This window comes from Trichosurus vulpecula, chromosome 7 (genome assembly GCF_011100635.1).
Source record: "Trichosurus vulpecula isolate mTriVul1 chromosome 7, mTriVul1.pri, whole genome shotgun sequence".
NCBI classification, from domain to species: domain Eukaryota; kingdom Metazoa; phylum Chordata; class Mammalia; order Diprotodontia; family Phalangeridae; genus Trichosurus; species Trichosurus vulpecula.
Genome location: NC_050579.1, coordinates 31,675,332 through 31,700,227, shown reverse-complemented (window position 1 = coordinate 31,700,227; position 24,896 = coordinate 31,675,332). Strand labels below are relative to the sequence as shown.

The 24,896-nt window shown below is 55.4% G+C and overlaps 1 protein-coding gene across 2 annotated transcripts; it reads right to left on the bottom strand.

Moving 5' to 3' along the window:
* Positions 1-549: 549 nt before the first annotated feature.
* Positions 550-23,291, bottom strand: MNT (MAX network transcriptional repressor). 2 transcript variants are annotated; one of them, XM_036768985.1, is made up of 6 exons: positions 23,219-23,291; positions 15,558-16,134; positions 14,817-14,858; positions 14,437-14,548; positions 4,928-5,120; positions 550-4,699 (listed from the first exon to the last, which is right to left on the bottom strand). In XM_036768985.1, the coding sequence occupies exons 1-6, from the start codon at positions 23,289-23,291 to the stop codon at positions 4,020-4,022; spliced, it is 1,677 nt and encodes a 558-aa protein (XP_036624880.1). In that variant the 3' UTR covers positions 550-4,019. The 2 variants fall into 2 exon arrangements, with proteins under 2 accessions (XP_036624880.1, XP_036624881.1); XM_036768986.1 differs by lacking the exon at positions 23,219-23,291 and adding an exon at positions 16,335-16,373 and having other exon boundaries at positions 3,250-4,699.
* Between the last annotated feature and the right edge of the window lie 1,605 nt (positions 23,292-24,896).

Genomic DNA, 24,896 nt, shown 5'->3' with positions numbered 1-24,896 from the left:
GCTGTCTGCCTGGCTGAGGCCAGGACAGCTAGGTAGCACAGTGGATAGAGTGCCAGGCCCAGAATTCAAATTCAGCCTCATATACTTACTAGTTGTGTGACCCTGGGCAAGTCACTTCATCCTGTTTGCCTCAGTTTCCTCATCTGTAAAATGAGCTGGAGAAACCACTCCAGTATCTTCGCCAAGAAAACCCCAGATGGGGTCACAAAGAGTCAGACATGACTGCACCACAACCCAGGCCAATCTCTGTTTTACAGATGAGGAAACCAAGGACCAGCGAAGTAGTGATTTGCCCAAAATCGCACAGATGGTAAATGAGGACGTGAGGATTCCAACCCAGGCTCTGTGTACTCGAGGGCAGCACTCTTTGCTGTACCACGTGGCCAGCCTAGAGAGCCCTGAAAGCAATTTCTAGTTGGGCCCAGATCAGGCCATGATAAGAAGAGTGAACAAGGGGGTCAGTGCCCCTCTGCTTCCACATCTCTGGCTCCCCACCCCCACCCCCAATAAAACAACGGGGTGTCTGCGAGCCCCCGAGTCACATTTCAGTGCAGGTTTATTTGTTTCAATGTTTTATTCCAGGCAAGTGCTTTTTTACATGGAGAGTATTCATGTCCCGATACCTAAAGTCTTAGAGCATGAACAGCCACTAGAGTACAGCTCAATAGTAAAAATACAATATGTACAAAATTAGGGTTTTTGTAGGGTTTTTTTGTTTGATTTTTTTTTCACACAGCAGATGTATCCAAACACATAAAAATCTCTACAGTCCGGGGTCTTGAGGGTTCAGATTTCCGGAAACAGAGACACAGTGACCGAGTCCTCACTGTAAACAAGGGCCACCTCTTTGGGGAGGGGGGGGCACACCCTGAGGAGGGACGGGGGCTCATCCTGGAGAGGGCAGGGCCTAAGTGTGGCCCCAAAGCACCCCACTGTGCTTACCCTGCCCACTGGCCCCTCCTCCCCAGCCCCCTGAGGACCCGAGCCCATCGAGGTAAAGACTCCTAGCCAGTGAGTCGCTTAGAGAACATAAAAAAATCAACATGAGAGGTAAGATGTGTGAGTGTCTGTGGGTGTCTGTGTGGGTGTGTATGTGTGTGTGTCCCAAGTTAGAAGGTCTGGGGAGAGAGGCAGGGCTCAGTATCCCAAGGGCAGGGAGGGCCGGTGGCTGCTGAAGGAGACACTCCACAAGGATGAGGCTGGGGAAGCAGGGGGACGACAGCCCCCCAATGTTACGGCATCACAGCGTTCACCAGAAAACAACAGAACACTACTACGGCAACAACACCCACCGGAGCCACTCAAGACACAGTTAGCACAACACAGACCCCCGCCCGCCCCAGGTGCCTTGGGAGATGGATGAGGTATCTGGGCACAAGCCCCAGAGTGTGGGGGGAGGCACAATTTCAATTCCATTCTTGTCTGGCCATGATGGCTGCATGGCTGAAAGAGGGAGAAAGGAGGGAGGAGAGGAGAGGCGGGACAGCCAAGTCTCCCCATCCATCTGGCCTCCACACCCATCCACTCTGCCCTGCCCTGCCCCCAAGGGCCTAATGCCTACCAGGCAGTTCCACAGAGGACAAAGTGGAGCTAAGGACTCCAATGATGACAGGAGGTGTAGGGTGGAGGCTGCAGCTGGAAGGGAGGGAAGCCAGGCCTACGTGCTGTTATCATCTAGGCCAGCCCCTCTCCCCAGGCCAGGGACTGAATGGAATGAACTGCTTGTACATTCCCCAAAAGGCAAATACACCAAGCACAAGAAGGAACCCCAATGCCTAAAATCTCCCAGTCCAAAGGGGGGAGCGGGTTTCCTTCCAGGCAGAATCTGCTTTGGGACCTTTGAGGTGTTCACGTTGCCCCATCTTCCGACCTGACGCCCAAGACGCCATAGCTAACAAAGTCGGCCTCCAGAATGGCACCAGAGACTTAAGACGCACCACCCCCCCAGGACTCCCTACAGCGCTTTCTCCCCCAGGTCACACACAACATAAGTCACCAACACTCCTGGGAAGCTCAGGTGCCCAACTCTATCCTTAGGATACCTTGCCAAACAGCCCCCATGAAGGCAACGAGTATATGTATCTCTATATATATGAAGATATAGTATGTGCCTGAACGGGTATCTGAGTGTACATGTACGCGCATGTGTTTTACACAAGGTCACTTGTAATCACTATGTGAAAAAAGAAGAGAAACCAAAGCTGTCCCCGAAGGCAGACTCACTAGTGGGGGGCACTGGGGGGGAGCAGGCCCTCCCCTCCCCCATCCTAAGCCCCATTCCGAGCCCTAGCTCTTCTCGAGCTGGGCTTGGGGGGACAGGGCAGAGGTATGGGTGGTCTCTTTCCCCTCTGGAGGAATGCCTGAGAGCCATCCTCAGAGAGAAACTGAGGCAGCAGGATGCTAAAGTGACTGTTCCCCGGGCTCAGTCCAAAGCATCAAAAGTGAACCAGAGAGGTGAGAGAAAGAGGGGTGCAGGAAGGTATAAGGGGAGAACCAGAAGGAAAGGGGGGGCAGGCTACAGTCACTGACATGATCCCCAGGCCTTCCCAGGACCTAGAAGGAAGTCTGACCTAGGTAGGAGCTGGGAGTGGGGTCATCGTTGCAGCCTCACCCCTCCATGGTCATAACCATCTGGCCACAGGGTCCCCTGAACTCAGCCCAGAGAAGAATCTAGGACCCTAGAGCCCAAACCACAAAGCCCTTCCTCAAGTTCAATGCATGGTGGGGGGAGGGAGGGGCACCAAGAAACACACACACACGCATACTTGCGCACGAACATATGCGCACAGACTGAGCATGCACAGATACACACATGCACACATCCACCAGTTACAACTCCACGTATCTGAGCAACGGGAAGGAGAGGGGACCTGGGAGGCTTGGAGACACTTCCTCCCAGCTGTGGATTCAGCCCCTCCGGCCTCCTTCCTCCCATGCTCCAGCTCTCTTCCCTATCCCTGAAAGAATCTGCCTGGAGGAAAGGGCCCAGAGAGTAGCAGAGAGAAGGGAAGGATCCAGGGCCAGGGCCAAGCTAGCAAGTCCTATCTCCGCATCTTCCTCCAGATTAGGGCTAAGAAGGCCCAGATCCATAAGGACCATGTGGGGCCCACCCCAAAGACCCCAAATCAGTGTGGGGTTCTAAGGTCAATCAGTCACTGTATTTTCCTCAAAAGCAGGTGTCAGGGGTTGGGGGGGTGGGGTGAAGGACAGAAGAACACATCAGCAACAAACCCCCACGGGCATCTCACTGGTTTCTCTTTCATTTGGTTTATTATTAGTAGAGAATTGTCTTAAATACTTTCTACTGTAACAAATCACAGTGACCTCAGATGATCAATCAGACTGCAGTGTGGGCTGAGGGAAAGGATGTTGGGGGCACCCCCGGATATCGGGGTCCCTACTGAATTCCTCCTCCCCACCCAGCTCCTTTGTCCCTCCGGCCCACTGAACCATCTGCTTGCCATCACCTTTGTTCACCCCCAGATCTCCACATAACGGTTATCTGCACAGACTGACCTCCATGGCACACCCCTGGCCCCGGCCTGGGTTTGGGTGGGGAGCGCCCCCCGGAACTCAGCCGCCTCACCCTACAGACGAATAGCAGCATCAGCAGCACGTGAGGGGGGTGGGAAGGAGGGAGGGACAAGGGACGAAAACCAAGAACATCACATCCACAGCTCACTGATTACACGGGCAAGGGAGGCGAGGCGGGGACAGAACAGGACGAGAACGGAAATGAGGCAGCCACCAGAGCCACAGGGACCACGCTCACCAAAGGGTCTCTTGGGTTTTTTGTCAAGTCCAAATGCAGCAGGGCCAGTCCTTTCTCCCCGTGCCCTCCTGGCCCAGCGCCGAATTGGGGGGGGGGGGGTTAGCACCCCCATTGTCCCTTCTCTTCTCCCTCTGGGCTCAGTCTCTGCACCCTGCCCTTCCCCTGAGGGTGGGGGAGGGGGCTGGGCTGGAATGTGTGGAGCTGCTTGGTGGGGAGGGGTGTCAGGGACCTCCAAGTGACGCCCCCTTCAGGCCAGCTTCAGGGTGCTGACGGGGAAGGATGGCATGGTGACCATGGTCACTGGGTTTAGGACCGTCTGGCCCACCAACTGGGGGTGATGGACCACCTGGGCACCTACAGCTGGCTTGGCCATGACTGTGGCTGGCGGCCCCAGCCCGCCTGTGCCATTGACTTGCTGGTGGGAAAGGGTGTGGGCGATGTGGCTCACGGCCACCGGCTGTGGATACAGGGGCAGCTGGGAGCCCAGGTGGGCCACGTGATTGAGGGCTGCAGGGTGGACAGTAATGTGGCCAATGGGGGGTGTGGCAGGTGCCAGCTGCACGGGGCTGGGGGCTGAAGGGGCAATGTGGGCAATGTGCTTGCCCCCCGGGCCCTGAAGCACATGGTTCACAGTCTGGATGACTGAGGCGTGGGTGGTGGCCGTGTGAGCGATGACCGTCGAGCCCCCTCCCGCCGTGGCCACGAGGTGGGCGGGGGCCGATACCAGGGTCTGGGCGGCAGCTGCTGGAGGGGGGGGCTTCTGCTGCAGAGCCGCAGGGTGGGAATGAGGGGCCGGGGCAGCAGGAGCCGTGCTAGGAGGCAGGGGAGCTGGTTTCAGGAGCTCAGGCTGTGGTCGCTGGCTCAGCTTGGGCAGGCCCATGGCTGACCGGTCGTCTTCCATGTCTTCATCCATGTTGTCCTCACCTTCTGTTGGGGAGGTGGTGGACAGGCCAGAAGAGGGAGAGAGAAGAAGGGAACAGGGTCAGGGAGCAGCAAGAAAGCTAAGGCTGTCCTGGAGGGAGTCAGGGTCCCATCTTGGAGGAGACAGGAGGCCACAGAGGGACACTGGAGCCCGGGGAAGGGGCGGGGGCGGGGCGGTATGTTAGCCAGGGGAGGAAGCTGAAGGAGAGGGGGGATGAGCATGGGCAGGGGTACCTGACGCAGTGGAGGTGGAGGCCTGGTCGTCCTCGGGCTGCCCTGCCTGCCGTAGCACCCGCTCCATCTCGAGTGCATCCATCCACTGGCTCAGCTCACGCTTCAGCTCTGTCAGCTGCTGCTGTGTGGCTATCTTCTCCCGGGCCAGACGCTCCATCTCATGCTCATACTCCTTCTCCTTCCGTTTCAGCGTCTGAAGGACAAGGAGTTGGGAACACAGGGAATCATGCTCAGCACCTGAGCCTGTGTGGCCCCAACATCTCCCAGTTACCGTGCCAAAGGTCCATCCCCTCATCCCCCACGGTAGGTTTGATAACTAAGGCGGGGGGGGGGGGGGGGGGGGGGAGGGGAGACAGGATGAGAAACTGCTAAGGAGGTGGCCAGGAAAGGGTCAAGCTTCACCTGCTTCACCAAATTTTACCTGGGGACACATCCCAGGCACCAAACCCAAATACCAGACTTCAGGTGTCCCCCCATGAGCCCCACAGCTCCAAGTGTCCTCAGATTCAGCCTCCCTGGCTGGGAGCTGTTTCCCTAGAGCCCTGGCTTTCGCCTAAAGGTAATGCCCACTGCCCAGTTCTGTAAAGGGTATCCATGGCCCCAACTCAAAAGGGTTGCAGATGGGCCTGATAGCCCTGCTCTTGCCTGCTCCTCATTCCAGTGCAGTCTCCCCAAGATTCAAGCACCACCTTTTCTCTGGTTCCTTACATCTGAAGTCTACAATTTATGTTCTCACCCTTAGAAAGCCCCCACAGCCATCATTTTGCCTCCCCCACCCCCAGTTCCAGCTTTTTTGATGCCTTCAACACCTGGCTCGGACTTCTTCTCTTCCCTAAACTAGCATCCCGATAATCTCAAGTCTGCACATATTTGTTAAGCCTTTACAATGTGCTTGGACTTTAGGGCTAACAAGACAACAACAATGAAATATGTTCCTGCCCTCAAGGAGCTTGCTCTCTCCACTCTTAGTTGCTGTTGACCCTCTCAATCACTGCATTTCCCTGACTTTTATCTCTATAGGCTACTAGCTACCCTCCAGCCAGGTCACAGGAGGGCCTCTGGAGGGCAGGGAAGGAGCCATTTCTATCTTCAGCTCCCCAGCGTGGCATCATCCCTGGGCCCAGCATGGCACCAACTCTCCACTGAACTTGGAGCACCCCCTCCCAAACCGTGACTTCCTTACCTGTCAACTCCTTATTCATCCTCTGGGCCCACCTAACTTTGGAAATCTTCTTTCACATTCCCATCACATACTTTTGGCTAAATTAGATTCCTCACCCTATCTCAGATTTCTCTGCCTCCATGCCTTCGATGTTCCTTATGTTCAGAGTTTCTTGCCCCTGCCCTGCCTACATTGATGAAAGTCAGTACCACTTCCTCCATGAAGGCTTCCCTGATATACTCCCTCAACCCTGTTGGAAAGGATCTTTCTTTCTTCTGACCTTAAATCACATCTTGTGTTTCTGTTTTACTTAGAATGTATGTAGATGCGTTACCTCCCCTGACCACCAGGAGCTTCCACTCTCTCATTCAGCTCGAAATCTCTCTGATCCTGCCCAGCACCGTGCCTTGGGCACAGGGGCTTCGTTCACATGGGCTAGTAGCTTCCCATCACAAATCCTTCTCCTTCCACATTGCCCTAGCCCGTCCCAACCCCTTCTTCCCCTGCCCATTCTCTGCCTCACACGTCCATTCTCACCACCCTAACTCAAGTGACTCATCTAGGTGTCACCAAGGACAGCATTCTGGACATCTCCAAAGGCCTTCTCCAAGTGTGCGTTCTCCCTGACCCCTAGAGGGAGGGCATCTAACCTGAGAGACCACACCCTTCTCCTCAGGTGCCCCCTCTGCTCCTTCTGTCTCCTTCAAAGGTTCTTCCCTGCTCATCTTACCTCTTGACTGAGGATTTTCTTCAAGGCTGAATCCTTGAACCTACACTTTTCCCTCTCTCTCTGAATGCACCCTTAAAGAACTCATTTATTCCTGAAGCTTCAAACTACAAGGGACCTCTGTAGGTTTATCTTCAGCCATTTTTATTCGGAGATTGTACCAACCATTCAAACAGGACATACCTAAAACTGAGCACACTCTCTTGCCCTCAGACTTGTTTTTCTCCCTAACTTCCCTATTTCTGCTAAAGATTCCACAAAACTCCCAGTTATCCAGGCTTAGAGTCTTTCATTCTTTCTCCCGCTTTCTTCTAGAATCAGTCAGGAAAGCTTGTTAATTATGCCCTTAAAATATCTTTTAAAGAATGCAAATAGAATGAATAAAACAAAACTGAATGCTGTGTAATTATAGTCACCAAGATTGGCCCCAGAAGAGAGTTGGGAAAATGTACGTCCTTCCCTTCATTGCACAGGTGGAAGACTTAGACTCTCTGACACAGTTATGTGGTGGCTAGTTTTGCGGAACTTTTTCTTTCTTTCTTCATCTTTGTTGCATGAGATAAGGCTAGCTGGATGGGGGAGGGGCGGTGGTGTGTGTGTGAGAATATATTCAGAAATCAATGTATGAAGCCATCTTAAAAAAGGAATCCTCTCTGGATGGTCCTTTCCACTCCCACTGCCACCCCCCCAATCCCTACTGCCACAGACAGCCTTCTAACTAAACTTCAGGCCTCATTTCCAGAGACAACATGGTGGAGGAAAAGAAAGCCACAGCCAAGCTCTGTTCCAATGTTTGTGAGCTGAGTAGCTTTGAGGGAGCCAGCTCATCCCTCCCAACCACAGCTTCCTCATCTAGGGTTCAAGTGCAGCGCTTCCAACGACCATCAGTGCAAAACCTGGTCCCTGCACACCTTCATCAGCAGTTTCACAAAGTGCTACGGCCGAAGACAATTCACCCCCACCTGGTGGCCCCTTTCCAAACTTAGCCAGGCTGGCCCTGCTGCCAAGCCTTATTCAAATTCTTGCTGTTTTGCTAGGGTTTTACTGGTGCATACCTGCGGATTCAGGGTCCCCACAGACCTAGCTCCATGGCGTGAGGAAACATCAGAGGAGCGCTTACACACAGGGCCCACTTCAACCGAATTGGATTTCCATTTCCATACACTTTCCACCCAGGAGTACAAAGTGTTTTTGTTTGGGTTTTTTTTAAGGTAATGGGGTTAAGTGACTTCCTGGTGTCAAGTATCTGAGTCCGGATTTGAACTCAGGTCCTCCTGACTCCAGGGCCAGGGCTCCACCCACTGTATCACCTAGCTGCCCCACACGAGAGCTATTCTTGCATCCCTCAGACATGACTCTGGGCTTCCCCCACAGGAATGCCATCAGGAGCGCTAATCATTCTGGTGGGTCCTCTCAGGGGTGGAAAGACTTCAGGCCAAGCACAGGCAGCAGTCTAATGTCTGAGAACCAGAGATGCTCACCACAAGGCTGCTCGTTTCTGCTTATATACTGAACCAACCCTTCCAACAAGGCAGACCCAAACTGACCACACCAGCTGGCCCTCTAAGCCGGTTCTTTCCCCTTTCTTTTTCCTACTAAGGAGCCCATCAAATTATTTTTTAAATCACAGCAACCCTTGAATAACATCTGCTGAATAGCCAAGGGGAGGACCCATTCTGAGGAAATCAGGGGATCTTCAAGTATTTTGAGATTACTCTAGGCTCTCTATCCACTGCTGAACTTGCCTGCAGACAGCATCATGTCCATAAGGCTCTCACACCCCTCCCCAACCTGAACTTCCATTACTCAGCCCCATCCACTGGCTCCTGCTGTTGCCCCCCTCTCAGCAGAGCTCCTTAATCCCCACCTGAGCTTCCACTACTCATCCCCATCCTGGGGATGGCTCCTGCTGTGCCCCTCTCCCAGCAGAGCTACTTGACGCCCACCTGAGCTTCCACTACTTGACCCCATTCGCTGGCTCCTGCTGCTCCCCACTCTGATCACAGTTTGACCCCAGCCCAGATGCCCTCTCCCTCTGTTCCAGCCTCACCCATTTTAAAGGCCCAACTTAAGTCTCATCTTCTCTGTGAAACCTTCCTCAATCACTGCAGTCTATGCCAATGTCCTCTCTGAACTGTAACAGCCCTTATGCCATATTGAGAAAATTAATTTCTCATTGATAAAACAATTTCTCACCTTTCTATAGTATGTGACAGTTTACAAAGCAATTTCCTTGTAAGCCTTTTGTAGAGTAGGTAGGACATCAGAATTCCCAATTTACATGGCTGAAAACTCAAAGTCAGAAAAGTAAATGACTTGCCCATGGTCCCAAAGATCAGGCTCCTGGATCCAGAACTGGGAGTGGCCTTGGGTTCCACATCATCCAACCCCCTTATTTTGCAGATGAAGAAACTGAGTCACAGGTAAGGTCTGAACCAGATCAGACTTCCATGTTCTTACTACTACACAATGCTGTCTCTGTGCCTCTCAACACTCGGTCAGACTTTCTTATACAATTACTTTTCAAGTTTCATATGTATCATCTTACTTCCCAAGCACTACATAGGAAATGAGAACTTGTATTCATTTTGTATCCGCTGCCATACACAAAGACCACAGAGAACAATGGGAGGTCTCGGGAACACTAGTGTAAAGCTGGAAAGGAATCCTTAGGGGCTACAGTGGCCAACCCCTCATCTTACAGCTGAACAAACTGTGACTTGCCCAGGATCACTCAGCTATCAAGTGTCTGAAGTGGGGCAGACAGGGAGCTTCATTTCAGTTTGTCACACCAGCTACCTTCTCTTACATAAACTGACGCAGAAATAAATCAAGAGAATTAGCAAGACAGTACTGATAGGGTCTACCGAAAGGGACGCGAGAATAATGAAACGAAAGGGAATGTGGGGACATTTCAACAGCCCAGGTTGGTCCACCCTTCTTAGGAGAAGTAGGGGACTATGGGTGTGGAATGTTCCAAATCTTGTCAGACCCAGTACACATGTAGGCTGTTAGGATTAACTTTTTTTTTCCCTTTTTTAATCTTTTCAACAAGGGAAGGTTGACTGGATCTACAAATTTGGGTTGTCTCAAGTTGGCCCTCACCAAAATGAGGCAATTCTTTACCTCCTGGCTAACTGATTCTCTGGCCCACTGACCACAGTACTGACCATGTTCTAAACCTCGTCATAGCTGAGCAGCAGCAATAGGAGAGTGGATGGGGCCCTGAATGTGGAGTCAGGGAGAAGGCCACCTCAGACACTTACTGGCCCTGTGACCCTGAAGCAATTCATGTGATCTCAGTTTGCCTCAGGGTCCTCATTTGTAAAATGAGATGGCTGGACAGGATGCTGGTTAAGGCCCCTTCTCCTCCTAAATCTGTGGCCCAACTCAAGCAGCCAATATAATAGCACTCCCCACAACTAGCCAAGGACCTAAGAAAAATCCAGGTCATCTCATAGTCCTCTGACACATTCCCCCTTCACTGCAGTCTCTTTACATGTGTGCCGCTACCACCCCACCCCATCTTTTCCAACAGAGGGTGCCTAGCTCTCTCATCTTCAATCTAGCCCTATCCACAAATTCCTTCTCTGATGTCTACACACTCAAGTCTCCCCATCCTTAGAAATCCCTCAGCAGATCTTGTATCTCTCCTCCAAGCATTGCAAAGACAATCCTGTTTCCCATTTGGGTGTTGTGGTCCTGGCTGCTCCATAGGCCTGGAACCCGCCCCCACCTGCCTGTGCTTTGTACATATAAATCCTTCCTTCATTCACTTCTCCCTTTTGGAACCCCTGATTTCCTTCCAACCTCAGCTCAGGAATTCATACCTTCTTCTGAGCTCTCAGCCTTCACCTCAAGTCTATCTTGTATCAGCTTTGTATATATTTCATGTATGTGTACATGTTGTTTCCCCTATTAGAATGAGACAGAAGGCATCTGGGTATGCCACAGAGAACTTGGGAGTATTAGGACCCGAGTTCAAATCCAGCCTTTTTGCTCACTACCTGTGTGGCCTTGGGCAAGTCACCTGCCCTCTAAAATGAGGGACTTGGAGCAGATGATCTGAGGCCTCTGCCAGCTCTAAATCTGGGGTCCAATGATCCACTCTTATTCATCACTCTACCACTGGCCCGCTCCCTTTTCATTACAATGTCTCTTAAATCTTTTCTACGCACTCTCTTCCTAGAGAGCAATACAGGCTGGTAGCCAGAGATCCTAGAGGCTCAGGAAAAACAGCTGCAGTTTTTAGAGAGAGCACTAGACCTGAGTTCAAATCCAATCTCAGAAGCTTACTTGCTGACCAGACCACTTAATTTCTGTCTGTCTCAGTTTCCCCATTTGTAGAGTGGGGGTGAAAATAGCACCCACCCGCTCCCTTGCTGTGCAGAGGAAATTATCTTCGTAAAGTGCCTCACAATCCTTAAAGCCATAAGTGCTATTAGCTATTCTTATGATCATCACTATTACACCGGTTGAGTGTTACTGGGGAAGACCATACTTCTACACTTTGCTCAATCCTGCCCAGAGTCCACTGGGAGACCGAGTAGGGAAAGCCCTGCCCCTCCCCCACTCCGGCAGTTCCCAGAAGGTCCTTCTGAGCTCCAGCAGGACGGAACCTAGGCCTCCATTCCTTCTCCATTTGTTGTGAGCAATCCTTCCTTTTTGTTTCATTTCATGCCTATGTGGGCGCCTGACTTAATAAAATGCTCGTAGATTGATGACGCGGTGCCCGAGGCAGTAGGACTTTCGGTGGGCAAAGACAGGCCTGGCCCTCCAGCCCCTGACCTCCAACGCAACCCTCTTTTCGACATCGTCGCTGGCCGCGCTGGACCTCCGAGAGCAGCTCCCTCAGCCTCTCTCCTCCGTCACGGTCAATTTCAATCACGTTTTCCCGCACCTCAGGCTCCCCCTGCCCCCGTCTCTCCGCCCTGCCCCCGTCTGCTCCCCAATCCAGGCCCCCCCCCCCCACCAGCGCAGCGAGCACGCGCGCTCCCACGCGGAGCTCTGCAGCGTCACGTCACGGTGGCCAGCTCATTTGCTGCACACACCCCCCCCCTCCCCCGCCCCTGCCCCCGGCTCATTCCCAGCCAGCCAATCAGCGACCTCGGCTCCGCCTCCTACCCGTGCCGGGAAGCGGCTTGGACAAGAGCCAGCCCGCCGGCCGCCCCTTCCCCCACCCAGGGGGGTGGAAGTATCCTTCTGCCACGGCGCATTAAAGAATAATTTTAAAAACCCAACCCGTCCCAATGACATCAGAGCAGCGACCCTGCGGACCTCGAGTCGAGAAGCAGCCATTAAACCTAACGGCCATCCTGGGGTGGGGCCGCGCGCCGAGGATAACCCCCCCCTCGCCCCTAACCGACGGGATACAGGCAGAAAAATGACGTCAAACCCCGGCCGTCTCCCCTCCGTCTTAAGAGCGGAGCCCCGAAAATGCCCCCTCCCCCCACCCCGGGGCCCCAGCCTAAGTCACTGCGGAGCAGGCTCCGCCCTCACCGGGCGGGCAGGGAGGGAGACCTGGGCTCCTCCCAGGCCAGCCGGCTCCAGACTACGCTTAGCATTGGGCGCGCGCCTCCTCTCTGCTCCCGCCTTCGCTCAGTGAACTCATGCACACCTGCGGGACCCTGATGGTTTCCAGGGAGACGGAAACTCGCAGCTACCATGGCAACCGTCTTATCTGGCGGGCCTGGCCGCTGAGCGCCCCCACCCCCACCCCACTGCAGAGGAGACGCGGGCGCGCGGGCGGTGCGAGGGGGGTTCCTCTCGGACGGAAGGAGATATTTTTAAAGGGCGAAGAGTGACAGACACCGCAGCCAAGGCGGGGAGACCTGCACCGGGAGCAGGACTCGAGTGGGAACCAAAGCCCAGACATAACGCTTCATCCCCCGGAGCCCCAAGTTCCTTATCTCGGGGAGGAAGGGGCTTCTCCAGAATCGCGGCTTTGGAGCCGAGTGGACCTACCCCAGAGGCCATCCAGTCAGTCCATGCCCCTGTTTCCAGGATGAGGAAGCTTGGGCCAGGCAGGGTGAAAGCTCAGCCAGCTAGCTAGTTAATATCCCTCACTGGAATTTGAACCCGGGGTCCCTACCTCCAAATCCAAATCCAGCCATTAAGACAGTTAGCAATGTTAAATCCAAGAGTCTATTCATGCGTCCCAGATCTACTCCCTTCTCACCGCCCACCACTGACCTGCCCACAGCCACAACACACTGACCGTGGAGAGGGCTTGAGGTCCAGCTTTTTGCCTGGCCCAGAGATATCTGACGCAATCAGGTTGGATTCCTGCAGTGTGACCTTAATCCCCTGGGTGCAAGGTTAGGAAAGGCCCAGGGCCTCCGGAAAACCTACATACAAGTCTTTTCATGGCAAAATTGCTCCATTCACATCCTAACACCAGTAGTCCTGCTTCATTTAAGCCAGTGAGATCTGCCGCCGACCCCCACCCGCCTTTCAAAATCCCGGGACAAATTAGTCCAGCTTGGAAAAAACCAGCATCACAGGGGGGAGGGAGGGCTTCTTAGCCGTGATATGAGGTAGGAGACAGTCAGTGGTCTATTTAAATTCTGAATCTGGACCAACACAGCAACTCTCATTTATATAGTGCTTTCAGGTCTGAAAATAGAAGTGTTTTCCTCTCAGGCAGAGAGAATCATTGATTCGGAGCTGGAAAGCGCCTCAGCATCTTGTCCAAGCCGCTCATTTTACAGAGATGGCAAGGGAAGGGCCCGGAGGTTGTGACTTGCCAATGTCACACAAGTAATAAACAGCATCACCGCATCCCAATTAAGCACAGGGCCCTGGGGCTCTGCCAGGTAAAGAGCCTCACACAAAACAGCTGGCAAATGTGCTATTGGAGATGCCAACCGGGTCCCGACTCCAAATCCGGGGTTCTTTCCTCCCCGCAAAGCTACCGGGCGCCTTCAAGCCTCTGCCCCACCTTCCCACCCATCCAATTCCTTTTACAATTAAGAGGGTGCCCCCACTTCCGAGGGCGTACAAGAGCTGCCCCTGCAGCCTTCCCCTGTCCTCCCTGGCCAGGTCTCGCCTTGCCCTACTCCCCTTCCCCCAGCCCTGGTGGCTGCGGCTGCAGCTGCACACACAGCGCTCCTCTGCTGGCTGGCTGCTCCAGTCCCCGTCCCCGTCCCCTCCCCCTCCCTTCTCCTCCCTTCCCCCGGCAGGGAGGGAGCCCCGCTGACGTCAGCGCCAGCCTGGGCCATGTGCTCACTGCCCGCGTGGAGGAGGGAGGGGGGGAGGAGGAGGGAGGGAAAGCGGGGAGCTGGCGCTGGAGCCGGAGCCCAAAGGGAGGGAGAGGAAGCTGCTTCGGCAGCCGCTGCTGCGCCGCCTTCGCATAGGCCCAGCCGGCTCTGCCAGCCCGCCTTTAACCCTACGGCCCAGGCCCTGCTTCCCTACTTCCCCTCCCCCCCTCGGAGCCTCCAGCAGAGCGCTCTCCACACCCCAAACACACGCAGGCTGCTTAGCAGCCAACTGATCCACATTCCAGCCGCAAAGAGGGACCAGAAATCTGCTCTGGGAATGCGACCTTTCCCAGTACCTGCCAGGCCCGCCGATGGCCCTGCCCCCTCCCCCAACACAGCCACCCCTCAGAGTTCGCCATACCTGAATGTATCTCAGGGCACTGCGGAGGACACTTAGATTCGATGTTTTCTTATCATCCACATTGGGGATGTTTCGTTTCAGAGTCTCAAAGCATTCCTTCAGATGGGCCCGCCTAGGGGAAGGGCATGGGGATTGGGAGGAAGAGGATTCGGTTGGTCAGCTGCAGGGGTTGGTTGGCTGTCTGGGCTGTACATCAGGGCGAATGGCACAGGCTGTCGGACCATAGATTTGGCGGTGGGGGAAACCAGGGAAGAGAGGCAAAAGCTTGGGTCTGGAAGCTGGGGAGGGGGCAGCAGGCAGGGGAGAGAGATAGGGTCCAGGGAAATGAGGCCAGAGTACCAGATTCAGATACACACACGCACACACACACACACACACACCTGTTCTTCTCCAATTTGTTGTGGACTTCCCTGGTTCCGATCCTGCAACCCAGACAGACAGTGGGGGTGAGGGAGCAGGCCGGCTTTCTAGGCCTAGTCCCACCCTCCAAGTGTGAGAAGGTCTGTCCTCAGAAGGGCAGAAGGTACTGGGTATAATCATCTCTGATTCTTCCTCTTCACACTGAACGGTCCAGAATGAAGGGCTAGATGTTCCTAAACCTGACATCCTCACTGCTTTCACTGATTGGTGTCTCCCTGCCCAGAAGGAATGTACTCCCTCACTGGGCTCTCTGAACCCTTAGCTTCCCTCAGGTGTCCAGCCCTACAAGATGCCTTCTCACCCCCAACCCCATCAATACCCCTTTAGGTATCTGGCGTCAAGGTACTTTGTTTATACAGATTCTCTTCTGTCCAATTAAGACTACAAACTCATTGAGGACAGAAATTGGGTTTTTTTTTGTCTTTGAATACCCACCATTAATTAGGCTTAATAAATGTTTGTTGCATTAAAATGGGTGATGGGCAAAGGTTATAGGCAGCCATCCCTCTCAGGAGGGCTTTTTGGGAGGGTGAAGTAAGAATCCCATTGGAGCTTATGGAAAGGGTCAGGCTGCCCAGGGCTCAAGGTATGTGTGAGATGACCTTTGGAGAGATGGTGAACTCTCCCTTTGCCCACAACCCCCTGGGGGGTGCAAAAGTCCTCTTGCCCACCCTGGGGGCCCATGCTGCTATCTCACTCACCCCCCAGGCCGCTTCTTCTGCTCACTTGGTTTCACCTCCTCAGCTGGTGCCAACTTCAGAGCTGCCAATGTTGTTGGCGGAGGTGGCTGCGGGGGTGGCAGCTGGGGCTGAATGGGCTGTTGGACCACATGGTGCTGGGCGATGGTCAGGATGGGTGTGGGGAAGGGCTGCAGGGGTTTGGGGCTGCCTGTGGGTGCAGCGATGCCCTTCGAGTCCGGCAGGAGTGGGGTGGCAGTGGCTGGTGGCCTGGGGAGTGGGGGGATGGGGTCCTTGATACTGAGTCCAGGTGCACTGACCAAGGCTGGCTGGCGCGGGGCTAGGGTTAGCGGCTGGGCAGGGGGCAGTGGGAGGGGAGGTGGCGGTGGCATCGGCTGTGGGGAGCCTGTCACCACTGGGATGGGGATGACAGTCACTGGGGTGGCCAGAGGGGGTGGGGGTGCAGGTGGTGGGGCTGGAGGGGACAAGGGAAGTGGGGGGGCCTCAATCCGGGGTTCTTCAGGGGGCAGCATATGATTAACCCTCGTGGCGCTGGCCTTCTGCTCCTGCTCCCGCTCCAGCCGATGTTTCTCATGTTCCTCTGTATGGGTAAGAAAGAACAAAGACCAGACAAGCTCAACCGGGGGCCAGGATGCCAGGGCCCAAGGGAAGACATCAACCATCCTCCTCAGGAGCTGGGGGCAGGGGCTACCAAAGGCAAAAGTGCAGCTTGGGAGGCATGGGGCAGGCAGAGAAATCAAGCATTTATTAAATATCTAATACACATGCTAGGCACTGCACCTTACAAATCTTGGCTCATTTCATCTTCACAACATCCTGGGAGGAAACTGAGGCAAAGGCTAAGTGACTTAGGCAGGGGTCACTCAGCTAACAAGGTAGGATTTAAACTGAGAGCTTCCTGGTTCCAGGCCCCAGGCTCTATCCACCGGGCCATCCCCTTGTCCTAACAACTCAGCTTTCTACAGTAGTTAACAAAATTCTTTCCTCCGAACAGCACAAGGCTTCTCAGCTCCATCTCACAGAATGGAAAACTGAGATTTGGACTGGAGAAATGACAGGCCCAGGTCTCCTCCCAGGCTCATGGAGAACCAGAGAAAGGAAGGGACCTTTGAGGTCATGCAAGGCCAGCTCCCTCCCTCATTGTACAAACGGGAAAAATGAAGCAAAAGAGAACTGACCTGACTCAGCTCAGGCAGCACCTCCTCTTCCAGGAAGCCTTCCTAGATCCTCCCCACCCCCATTACAAGGCTTCATCTTGTGTCTATTCCATAGACTTCTATTGCCTGGTTGCCTCCAGGCTCTCCCCCCAAAAATGCTTGGGGACTGAATGATCAGAACCCTGGTTTCCATAAGGCCAAACTGCCCTCTCCAAAGGTATCAGAATTTTACTAACATTTATTGAATATTTCATGATTTCCCCCCCAAAGCATTTCTACATCCATCATGTCATCTGATTCTCTGATCAAATGAGATGTTGGGAACCTGTGTTGTGAACCTAATAAAAAGGAGCTGCGATTATTCGATTATGCAATTCTCACAACCCTTCAAGGGAGGTTGGGGAGGCATCCTATGGATACAGAGAGGTTCAGAGGTGACTTGCCCAGGGTCGCACAGCCAGGAAGTAAGGGGCTAAGGCAGGACTGTGAAGCCAAGTCTTCTGCCTCCTGTCTGGAGCTCTTGGCCCCATGATCGGATCTCAAAGAGGAAGTGAGGAGTGAACCTTCTGCCCTCTCAGGGTCCAATGCACTTCTGGAACCAGCAGCTCCTCCTCCACCCCAAAGGCTGGGCAGGCCTCTGAACAGTTCCCAGGGGTGACTGGAAAGAATCATGAGACCTGTAGCACTTGGTTGTTTTTTTGTTTTTTCCTCCTCTGGGAATTGGGGTCCAGGAAAGGGAAAGAATATGCCAGGTTGGCTTAGCCATGCAGGCTGGAGGAAGGAGGTCAGGGCAAAGAACCCAGGCATCTCCACCCCAGAAAGGGCAGCATCAGTGCAGAAAGCAGCACAAGGCTGGCCTGGAGGCCTCTCCCAAACCCCTGACCTTTGTGTCTGGGGAGTGGGACAGGGGAGGTAGAGGGATCCCCCTGGTGCTGAGGCTGCACTGGAATCCCCCGGCTCCTCCTACCTGGCTGGCCTTTTTTTCCTTCTACCTCTCCTCTGGCTCTGGGCCAGATTACCAGGTCACCCTGGCCTGAGCACCCTGGAAACCCAGAGCTGGGGGCGGTGATAGGGAACAGGAGGAGCTAACTAGCCCAGCAGGTCATTTGCATGTGTTCGGAGACACACCTAAAACATGCCACCCCAGGGAGGCAGGCTCAGAGGCGGGGTTGAGAAACATGACCCAGGGAGGAGGGAATGGGGGGGAGGAAGAGGATTGCTCTGGAACAGCTCTCTGGCCAGAGGGGCCCCAGAGAAGCCAGAGGTGCAGGGGGGTGCCTTGGCCAATCAGAGACCCCAGGTTTCCAGTATCCATTCTCTCCTCCTTCTGGGGGAAGGAAAGGGAGGAGGAAAGGTTCATAACTAGAAGGTACCCAGTGGCTGCCCAACAGACAGGCAGGGCTTAGCTCTTGGATAAGAGATTTCAGAGTGAGTGAGTGAATGTGAGAATGTGAGAGAGAGAGAGAGAGTGTGTGTATGTGAGTGTGTGTGCGCGCACGCGCGTGCGTGCGCTTATGCCTGTATATTCCACTCCTCCCCCTTCCAAATAGCTGCTCTTTGCAACCACGTGGGGGGAGGAGGGAAGAGAAGGAAAGCTGGAAGGGAAGGGAGGAAGGAGAGAAAACCAGCCTTCATGGTGCCCAAACACTCGACCGTTATTCTACCCAAGCCTCTTCTACCGTCTGCCTCAGTTTCCTGCCTCCTCCAAATAATCTACATGGAAGGGGCCCTTTTGAAATTCCTATCAACCAATGTGGCATAACACCGTCTCTCACTCCTTGGCCAAGAAGAAGCACCCGGTATCTCCAAGCCTGGTCTGGGAGAAGGGGCAGGGTTTTCAAAAGGCCCAGGTGCTCCCCAATCTGCCCCTGGTATATTCCCTTAGCTCAGTCCCATCTCTTCCCCTGTTCCTTAAAAATGACAATTCAAAGAGGCTAAAGACTTGACTCAAGGATCTTGACCAACACTAGCTACGGCAAAATAGGGATGAGTCATGACACCCAACACCCCCTGAATGACAGCCCTCCAGCCTTTATGAATCAGTCAACAAGCACCTACTACGTGCTTCCTATGTGCCAGGCTCCATGCTAAGTTTTGGGATCACAAAGACCAAAAGATGGTCCCTGCCCTCAAATAGAGATGCCATGCAAACAACTATACACAGACAAGATGCCAGGGAAGCAATGCCTCTAATGTTAGTGGGCTACAGATGAAGCTCAACCTTCAAAGCTCCATGCAATTGTTTCTGTCCCCCCCAGACTCCCAGCACAGAACCTTCTCTTGTTCCTTCCCCAGCCCCCTGGAAAGTCAGGATCAAGATAAGGCCAAGCAATCCTGGAAGAGATAGCTGGGTTTAAATACTGTCCATTTGTCCTCCCTACACACTGAGAGGTATTGTCACCAACACACAGACAGACAGACAGACAGACACACACACACACACACACACTGTCTCATGTTTACACTTGTATACATGAATACACATATATGCAGGATTACAAAAACACTCACCCTCTTGGTTCTCACACAGATAAGTATGGTCAAGGACACAGGCACAGACAGACAGACAGACACCCCACCCCAACCCCTGCACGAAGTCTTTATCCCTTTGTAGGGCCTTCCTTCCTTCTCTGGCTCCCAGCTACCTGTGGCTGACTCTCTAGTCCATGGTCCTGAAGGACGGTGGTGGGGCAGGTGGTCTGAGTGACTAGGACTTCCCAAGAGCTTAGGAGGGGCTTCCCTTACTACAATTAGTCCAAGCTCCTTCTTTTACAGAGGAGGAAACAGTACCCCAGAGATGTCAAGTGACTTCCCCAGGGCTGCACAGCCAGTAAGTATTAGAGACGTCTTTCTGACTCCAAAGTCCAGCCTCTGTACTCCTGTGAGCTAGGGAAGACCGAGGAGAAGCATTATGGAACCTGGTCTTCCAGGGAGGGCACTGTTTGAGGGTCATGCTTTGGCAGAGGCTGAGCTGGATAAGTGCCTAACACTGAAATTCTAAGGTCAGTGAGGCAATCTAGTACAGCAGACATGGAAGTCAAGAAGGCCTGGGTTCAGATTCTGCCTTAGCCCCGGGCCCAGAGTAACCTCACCAGTCTCTTAGTCTGTAAAAGGAGAGATAAGAATTGCACCAGCCTCCCAGGGTTGTAGGGAGGACAAAGACAGATAAGGTATGGATAGCACTTTGCAAACTAACGATCTAGATCCATGCAAGAAGTGTAGAATAGGTAGCAGGTGTCTTGGCCCAATGGTGGCCTCTACATAGGGTGGGGAACCTGCAGCCTCAAGGCCACAGGGTTCGGCCTTTTGACTGAGTCCAAGTTTTACAGAACAAATCTTTATATTAAGGGAATTTGTTCTGTGAAGTTTGAGTTGGATCAAAGGGCCACACTTGAGGACCTAGAGGACCACATATGACCTCGAGGCCTCAGGTTCCCCACCCCTGGATACCTCAGGCCATAGGAGAGGTTCAGTTTCATTCTTCTCTGACCTTCCATCTATGTCTTAGCCCTTCCACTATATGCTCCATGACAGCAGGCAATGTGTCTTAATTAAAATGTGCCTCCCCCAGGATCTGAACACATTAGGTACTTAATAGATACTGAATTAACCCTCTGCTTCCTCATTATAATATGTATTTCTGCTCTACCCCCATGGTTCTGTCCAACCAGGTCCACAGGTCAGTTTTTAATCCACCCCCACAAATGAAGGCCCAGAGGACTAGGGAAGGGCTCTGTTCAGGCACCTCAGAGAACAACCAAACACATCAGAGACCTTGGTTGGAGGCTGGTGAGCATGTAGTACCCCAGTGGGACAAAGAGAAACCCAGTTGTTTCTTCCTGGTGGAGATGCTTGGGCTGGAATTGTGGGGGAACCAAGGAGGTCCCTTTGGGAGCTGGAAAGGCAGTCTATGTAAAAGACCAGGGCAGAAGAGGATGACTGTCCAGCCTGACCTCTCAACCATCCTGGGGTCCAGATGACAGCCTACTGCTCTCTCTCTTCTCCACCCCAAGTGGCCAAAAGAAGGATGGCTTGACCTCTGGCGTCCCTGGGGTTGGCTGAGACACCCAAACAGACACAAATTCCCTCCAGGAGACTGGATCTCTCTCAAGTGAGCCTAGAGAAAGACTTTTTTTCTCCACTGTCTTCTAGGGTGGGTAATTCTAGTGAGCCATTGTAACAGGCAGATGTAGACCTGAACCTTGGTATGGACTCAGGGACCAGAGAACCACAAGGTTCCCCCACCCCTTGCTGTCTACACCTTTCCAGAGCAAAGGATGGGAAGTGAGACAGAAGTCTTCAGTCTCCCTTATCCCTCCTGGTCATCTATGGAACTCTCAAAAGTCCTGCTTGGCACTGGTGCTCCTTTGAGTGTCTGTGTGGGAGTTCAGGTGTGGAGAGGATTGAGAAGGCACTCTGCAGGAGATGGGAAAAGGAAGGAATGGACCCAGCTTTCTCTCTCTCACTCTCTGCCTCCTCTTTTAAACTGCATCGGAGGGTGGGGGTTCTCAGGAAATTCCAGAGACCATAGACATCTATACTACAAAAACATAGAGGGGGTGGGGAGAAGAAGGAAGGTGAGAACCAGCCGGGCAAAGTCCCTTCCCAAACCACCCAAGCAAACAGTGACCCCCTAGTACTACCGCCGGGCGCTGACCTGGCTGAGGACCTGGAACGAGGAGTGGGGCAGCGATCGTATGTACATAGCAGGGAGGGAGGTCCCCAACTCATGGGCTCCCAGCATTCCCCCCAGACACTAGATCACAGACCCTGGAAAAATCTTCTCACACTGGTGAAGGACTTCTGACCTTGAGAGGCCAGCTGGTGTTGTGTGGCGGTCACTCGGCCCAGGAGAGGTTCCTACCCAGCTCTGAGGTTCTCGAATGCACATGCATGAACACACGAACACACACACGCACACACTCTCAGCGGGCGAGGCCTCGAACATACACGCACACACAACACTCGTACAACCTCCAGCATGACTCATCACTGAAGCAACAATAGACGCCGAGGGAAAGGAAGAGAGCGCTGGAGCGCAAGATTTTTTTTTTTTTTGCCGGGGAGGGGGAGGGGCGAGACGAGGGGAAAGAGGGGGCGGGGAGAGCCAACCCAGATCCTGCACGCACGCATTTCCAAAGCAGGATGAAGGCTGAAGAATTAATGTCCTTCTACCCCCAGAAAGGAGAGACTCAGTCACGGAAACAAACCTTTTCCACTCCTTCCCTCAGCCTCCTTACCAACAGGGAGTTTAAGGACCGGGGACAAGTCTGGGGCCTAGCAGCACGGCAACAGAACGTTAAATGGGTCCCTCTTTCTCCCAATACCAAGGAGATGCTCCACCCCCCTTGCTCCCAGCCCCCCTGGGCAGGGGGAAGGGAGATAACTGATGAGAACAGACAAGGGTCTTCTCTCAGTCCGTAGCCCCTGAATCCTGGGGCTACCTTCAATTGCCCCCGAGATAAATGCAGGAAATCTGGGAGTGGGGAGGAGGAGGCAAGGAAGGGTCAGGTCACTTCCCTCCTCCATACTCTCCCAGGGAGCCGCCCCGGGCCCAATCGTCCGGGGCTGGGCCCCCTCCTCAGCCCCGCCTCTTACCCCGCCCCTCCTTCCCCGCTCCGGCAACCTAGGTCTGCGGGGAGGTAGCAGCGGCCCAGTCCCCAGCGGGAGTGTCCCCGGTGCACGTGTTCGGGGGCGGAGCGCGGCCACGTCACCAGCCCCAAGTAACCAACAAGCTTGGAACACAGACACACGCAACATTCCAGGCGAGAACGAGTTTGGAACGCGCAGACCCTCTACATTCCACCCGGCCGGGGAGGGGGCCCGCGGCTTCGGGGAGGGGGTGGGGTAGGGGGAGCATGGAGGAAGGGGTCTGCCCGGCGCCCGAAGAGACCCTCCGGGCCCCGGATCGCCGGCGGACCCGGGACCCCCAAAGTCCATCCCAGCCCAGCTCAGGGGGCGGGGTCAGGCGGGGCCGGCCCAGGATCATATGACAAGCGATGTCATTTCATTCTGCAAAGGCCGCCCCCGCCCCCAGCCGCGCGCAGCCCAGCCAGGGGGGCCCCCACGGCCTGGGAAGCAGGGGAGCTTCTCGGCGTAGAGTAATCCCTACCCCCACCCGTGTACTCTACACACGCACACTCGTGTACGCGCACCTCCCCGCATCCCCCTGCGATCACACCACACGCCCAGACGCGCGCACCGGGCATGCACACCCTGCTCCATACCCCGCGCCGACCCCCACAGCCCCCAAGCATGCCCGGTGACAGTCGGAGGGGCCTCGCTGCCAGACTACCAAGCCCCGTCCCCATGGCCCCCTGCCGGGCGAGGGGCGCCCAGAGGGATGGGGGCTGCGGGCAGAAGAGGCGGGCGGAGCTGGGGCCCCCGGCAGAATGCTAATGACTCCCGGAGCTGGCACCGCGGGCGCGCTGCGCGGCCTCGCCCCCGCCCCCCGCGCCCCGGCCTGGGTCCCCCCCGCGCCCCCGGGGCCCAGCCCGGCCCGCTCACCACGTGCTCTCTGTTGTTGCTGCGCTTGCCATTCCAGGAAGCGGGCCGCCTCCAGAAGCGTCTCAATGCTCATCGCTCGGGCGGCGGGGGCGCGCCGCGGGGCAGGCGGGCAGGCGGGCCTCGGGGGGCTGCGGCCGGCCGGGCAGGCGGACCTCGGGGGCCTCGGGGCACTCCGCCGGGGGATCGCGGGAAAGATGCTCCCCAAAAGCGGCCCCCGAAAATGGGAGTTGCAAAAAAATAAAAATGCAAAAAATGCTTGGGTGCAGCCCCAGAACCCCCCCGAGGCGGCGCCACCTCCCTCCCGCCCCTCCCGCCCGCCCCTCCCGCCCGGTGCCTCCCGCCCCGCGGCCCCCGCGAGTCCCGCCGACAAGAAAGGGCTTTGCAACAAGATGGCGAGGAGGCACCGACACACAACAAGGGGAAGCAGCCGCGCTGCCCCCGGCCGCCGCCCCCGCTACTACACCGGGGCCGCCGCCAAAGCCCGGACCGGAGCCCCGCCCGCCCAGGCTCAGGAGCGGCGCCTCGCGGTAGGCGGAGTCCCGCGGGGCAAACCCCGCCCACGGACGGATGGGCGGCCGCGTGGACACGTGGCCGGAGGCGGGGCTGCAAGAGGGTAGGGCGGACCCGGTATCCACGCTCCACTTCCGCCTCTCAGCGTAGCTCCGCTCGGCCCGGCCCCGCACGCACCTCGGGGCCTAGGACTGGGCTAGGCGGCGATTTGCGAGGGGATCCTCTGGGTCCCGCCTCGTCTAGGAAGGCAAGGATCTGACGCTTACACTAGCGCCATATGGGCTCCGTTAAGGTGGGCGAGGCACAGAGTAGGAAGGAGATCTTCGGCGCCTCGGTTCCTTGCGAGCCTGCTTCCCCCCCCCGCCCAATCTGCTGCACTCCCCTCGCCCTCCTAAGTCTTTTGCAATTCCAGCGGTGCTCCGCCCCTGGGCGGGGCCGATAGGAGGAAGCTCCGGGAGAGGGGGCGGGGAAGAATGGAGCAGCGATCCGCTCCCGGGTTTTGCAGCCGATCCTCCCCCCGCAGTGCGTTCGCATTTCATTAACAGACGTCACCGGGCCGCGGGCCAATGGGCGGGCAGGACAACACGGCATGGAGCTGCTCCACATGGACACCCCGCACCGTCGGCTGCCTGTTTAAAGGGCCAGTGCCCGCTAGGGTAAATGAGCTCCCGGGGCAGGGGGCTGAGGGGATGAAGAAAAGGAAGAGGGAGAGCCGGGTCTCACGTTGTGGCTGGCATCCTGCCATTCCGTCGAGGAAGTGAAGACTCCCGCCCTCCTCCATCTCCCATCTCCCACCTCCTGTGTTAAGCCTCATTCTTCTCTATCATAGTCCAAGGAACCCCGAAGTGTTCCCTCTGCCCACGTGCGTCCGGCTCTCTGGGGTTCCCGACGACCCCAGCCGGAGGCCGCCCTCGACTTGAGGGGGGCGAAGGGAAGGAGAGAGAGAAGGGTTCGGGACGCGTCCAAGGCCCCGGGTGGGGGCAGGGGGTGTGGCCAGGCTCAGGAACAACAACGTGGAGGGCGGAAGCCCTGCCCTCCCGGACCACTCGGGCCACTCTCGGCGGCCGCGGGGTGGGGCGCGCGGGGGGAAGGCCCGGCTCCACTCCTAACCCCGCCCTAAGAGCCAGTCTCGGCCCCGGGCGCCCCAAGTGACCCACCGCGGCCGGCA

What these genes read in the sequence shown, in the direction of transcription:
- MNT (XM_036768985.1), bottom strand. Translation starts at nt 23,291, where the DNA reads ATGAGCATTGAGACGCTTCTGGAGGCGGCCCGCTTCCTGGAATGGCAA. An exon ending in GCAACAACAGAGAGCACGTG is followed by an intron (nt 16,135 to 23,218) that starts GTGAGCGGGCCG and finishes TTACCCATACAG; the next exon opens with AGGAACATGAGAAACATCGG. An exon ending in AACAAATTGGAGAAGAACAG is followed by an intron (nt 14,549 to 14,816) that starts GTGTGTGTGTGT and finishes CCCTTCCCCTAG; the next exon opens with GCGGGCCCATCTGAAGGAAT.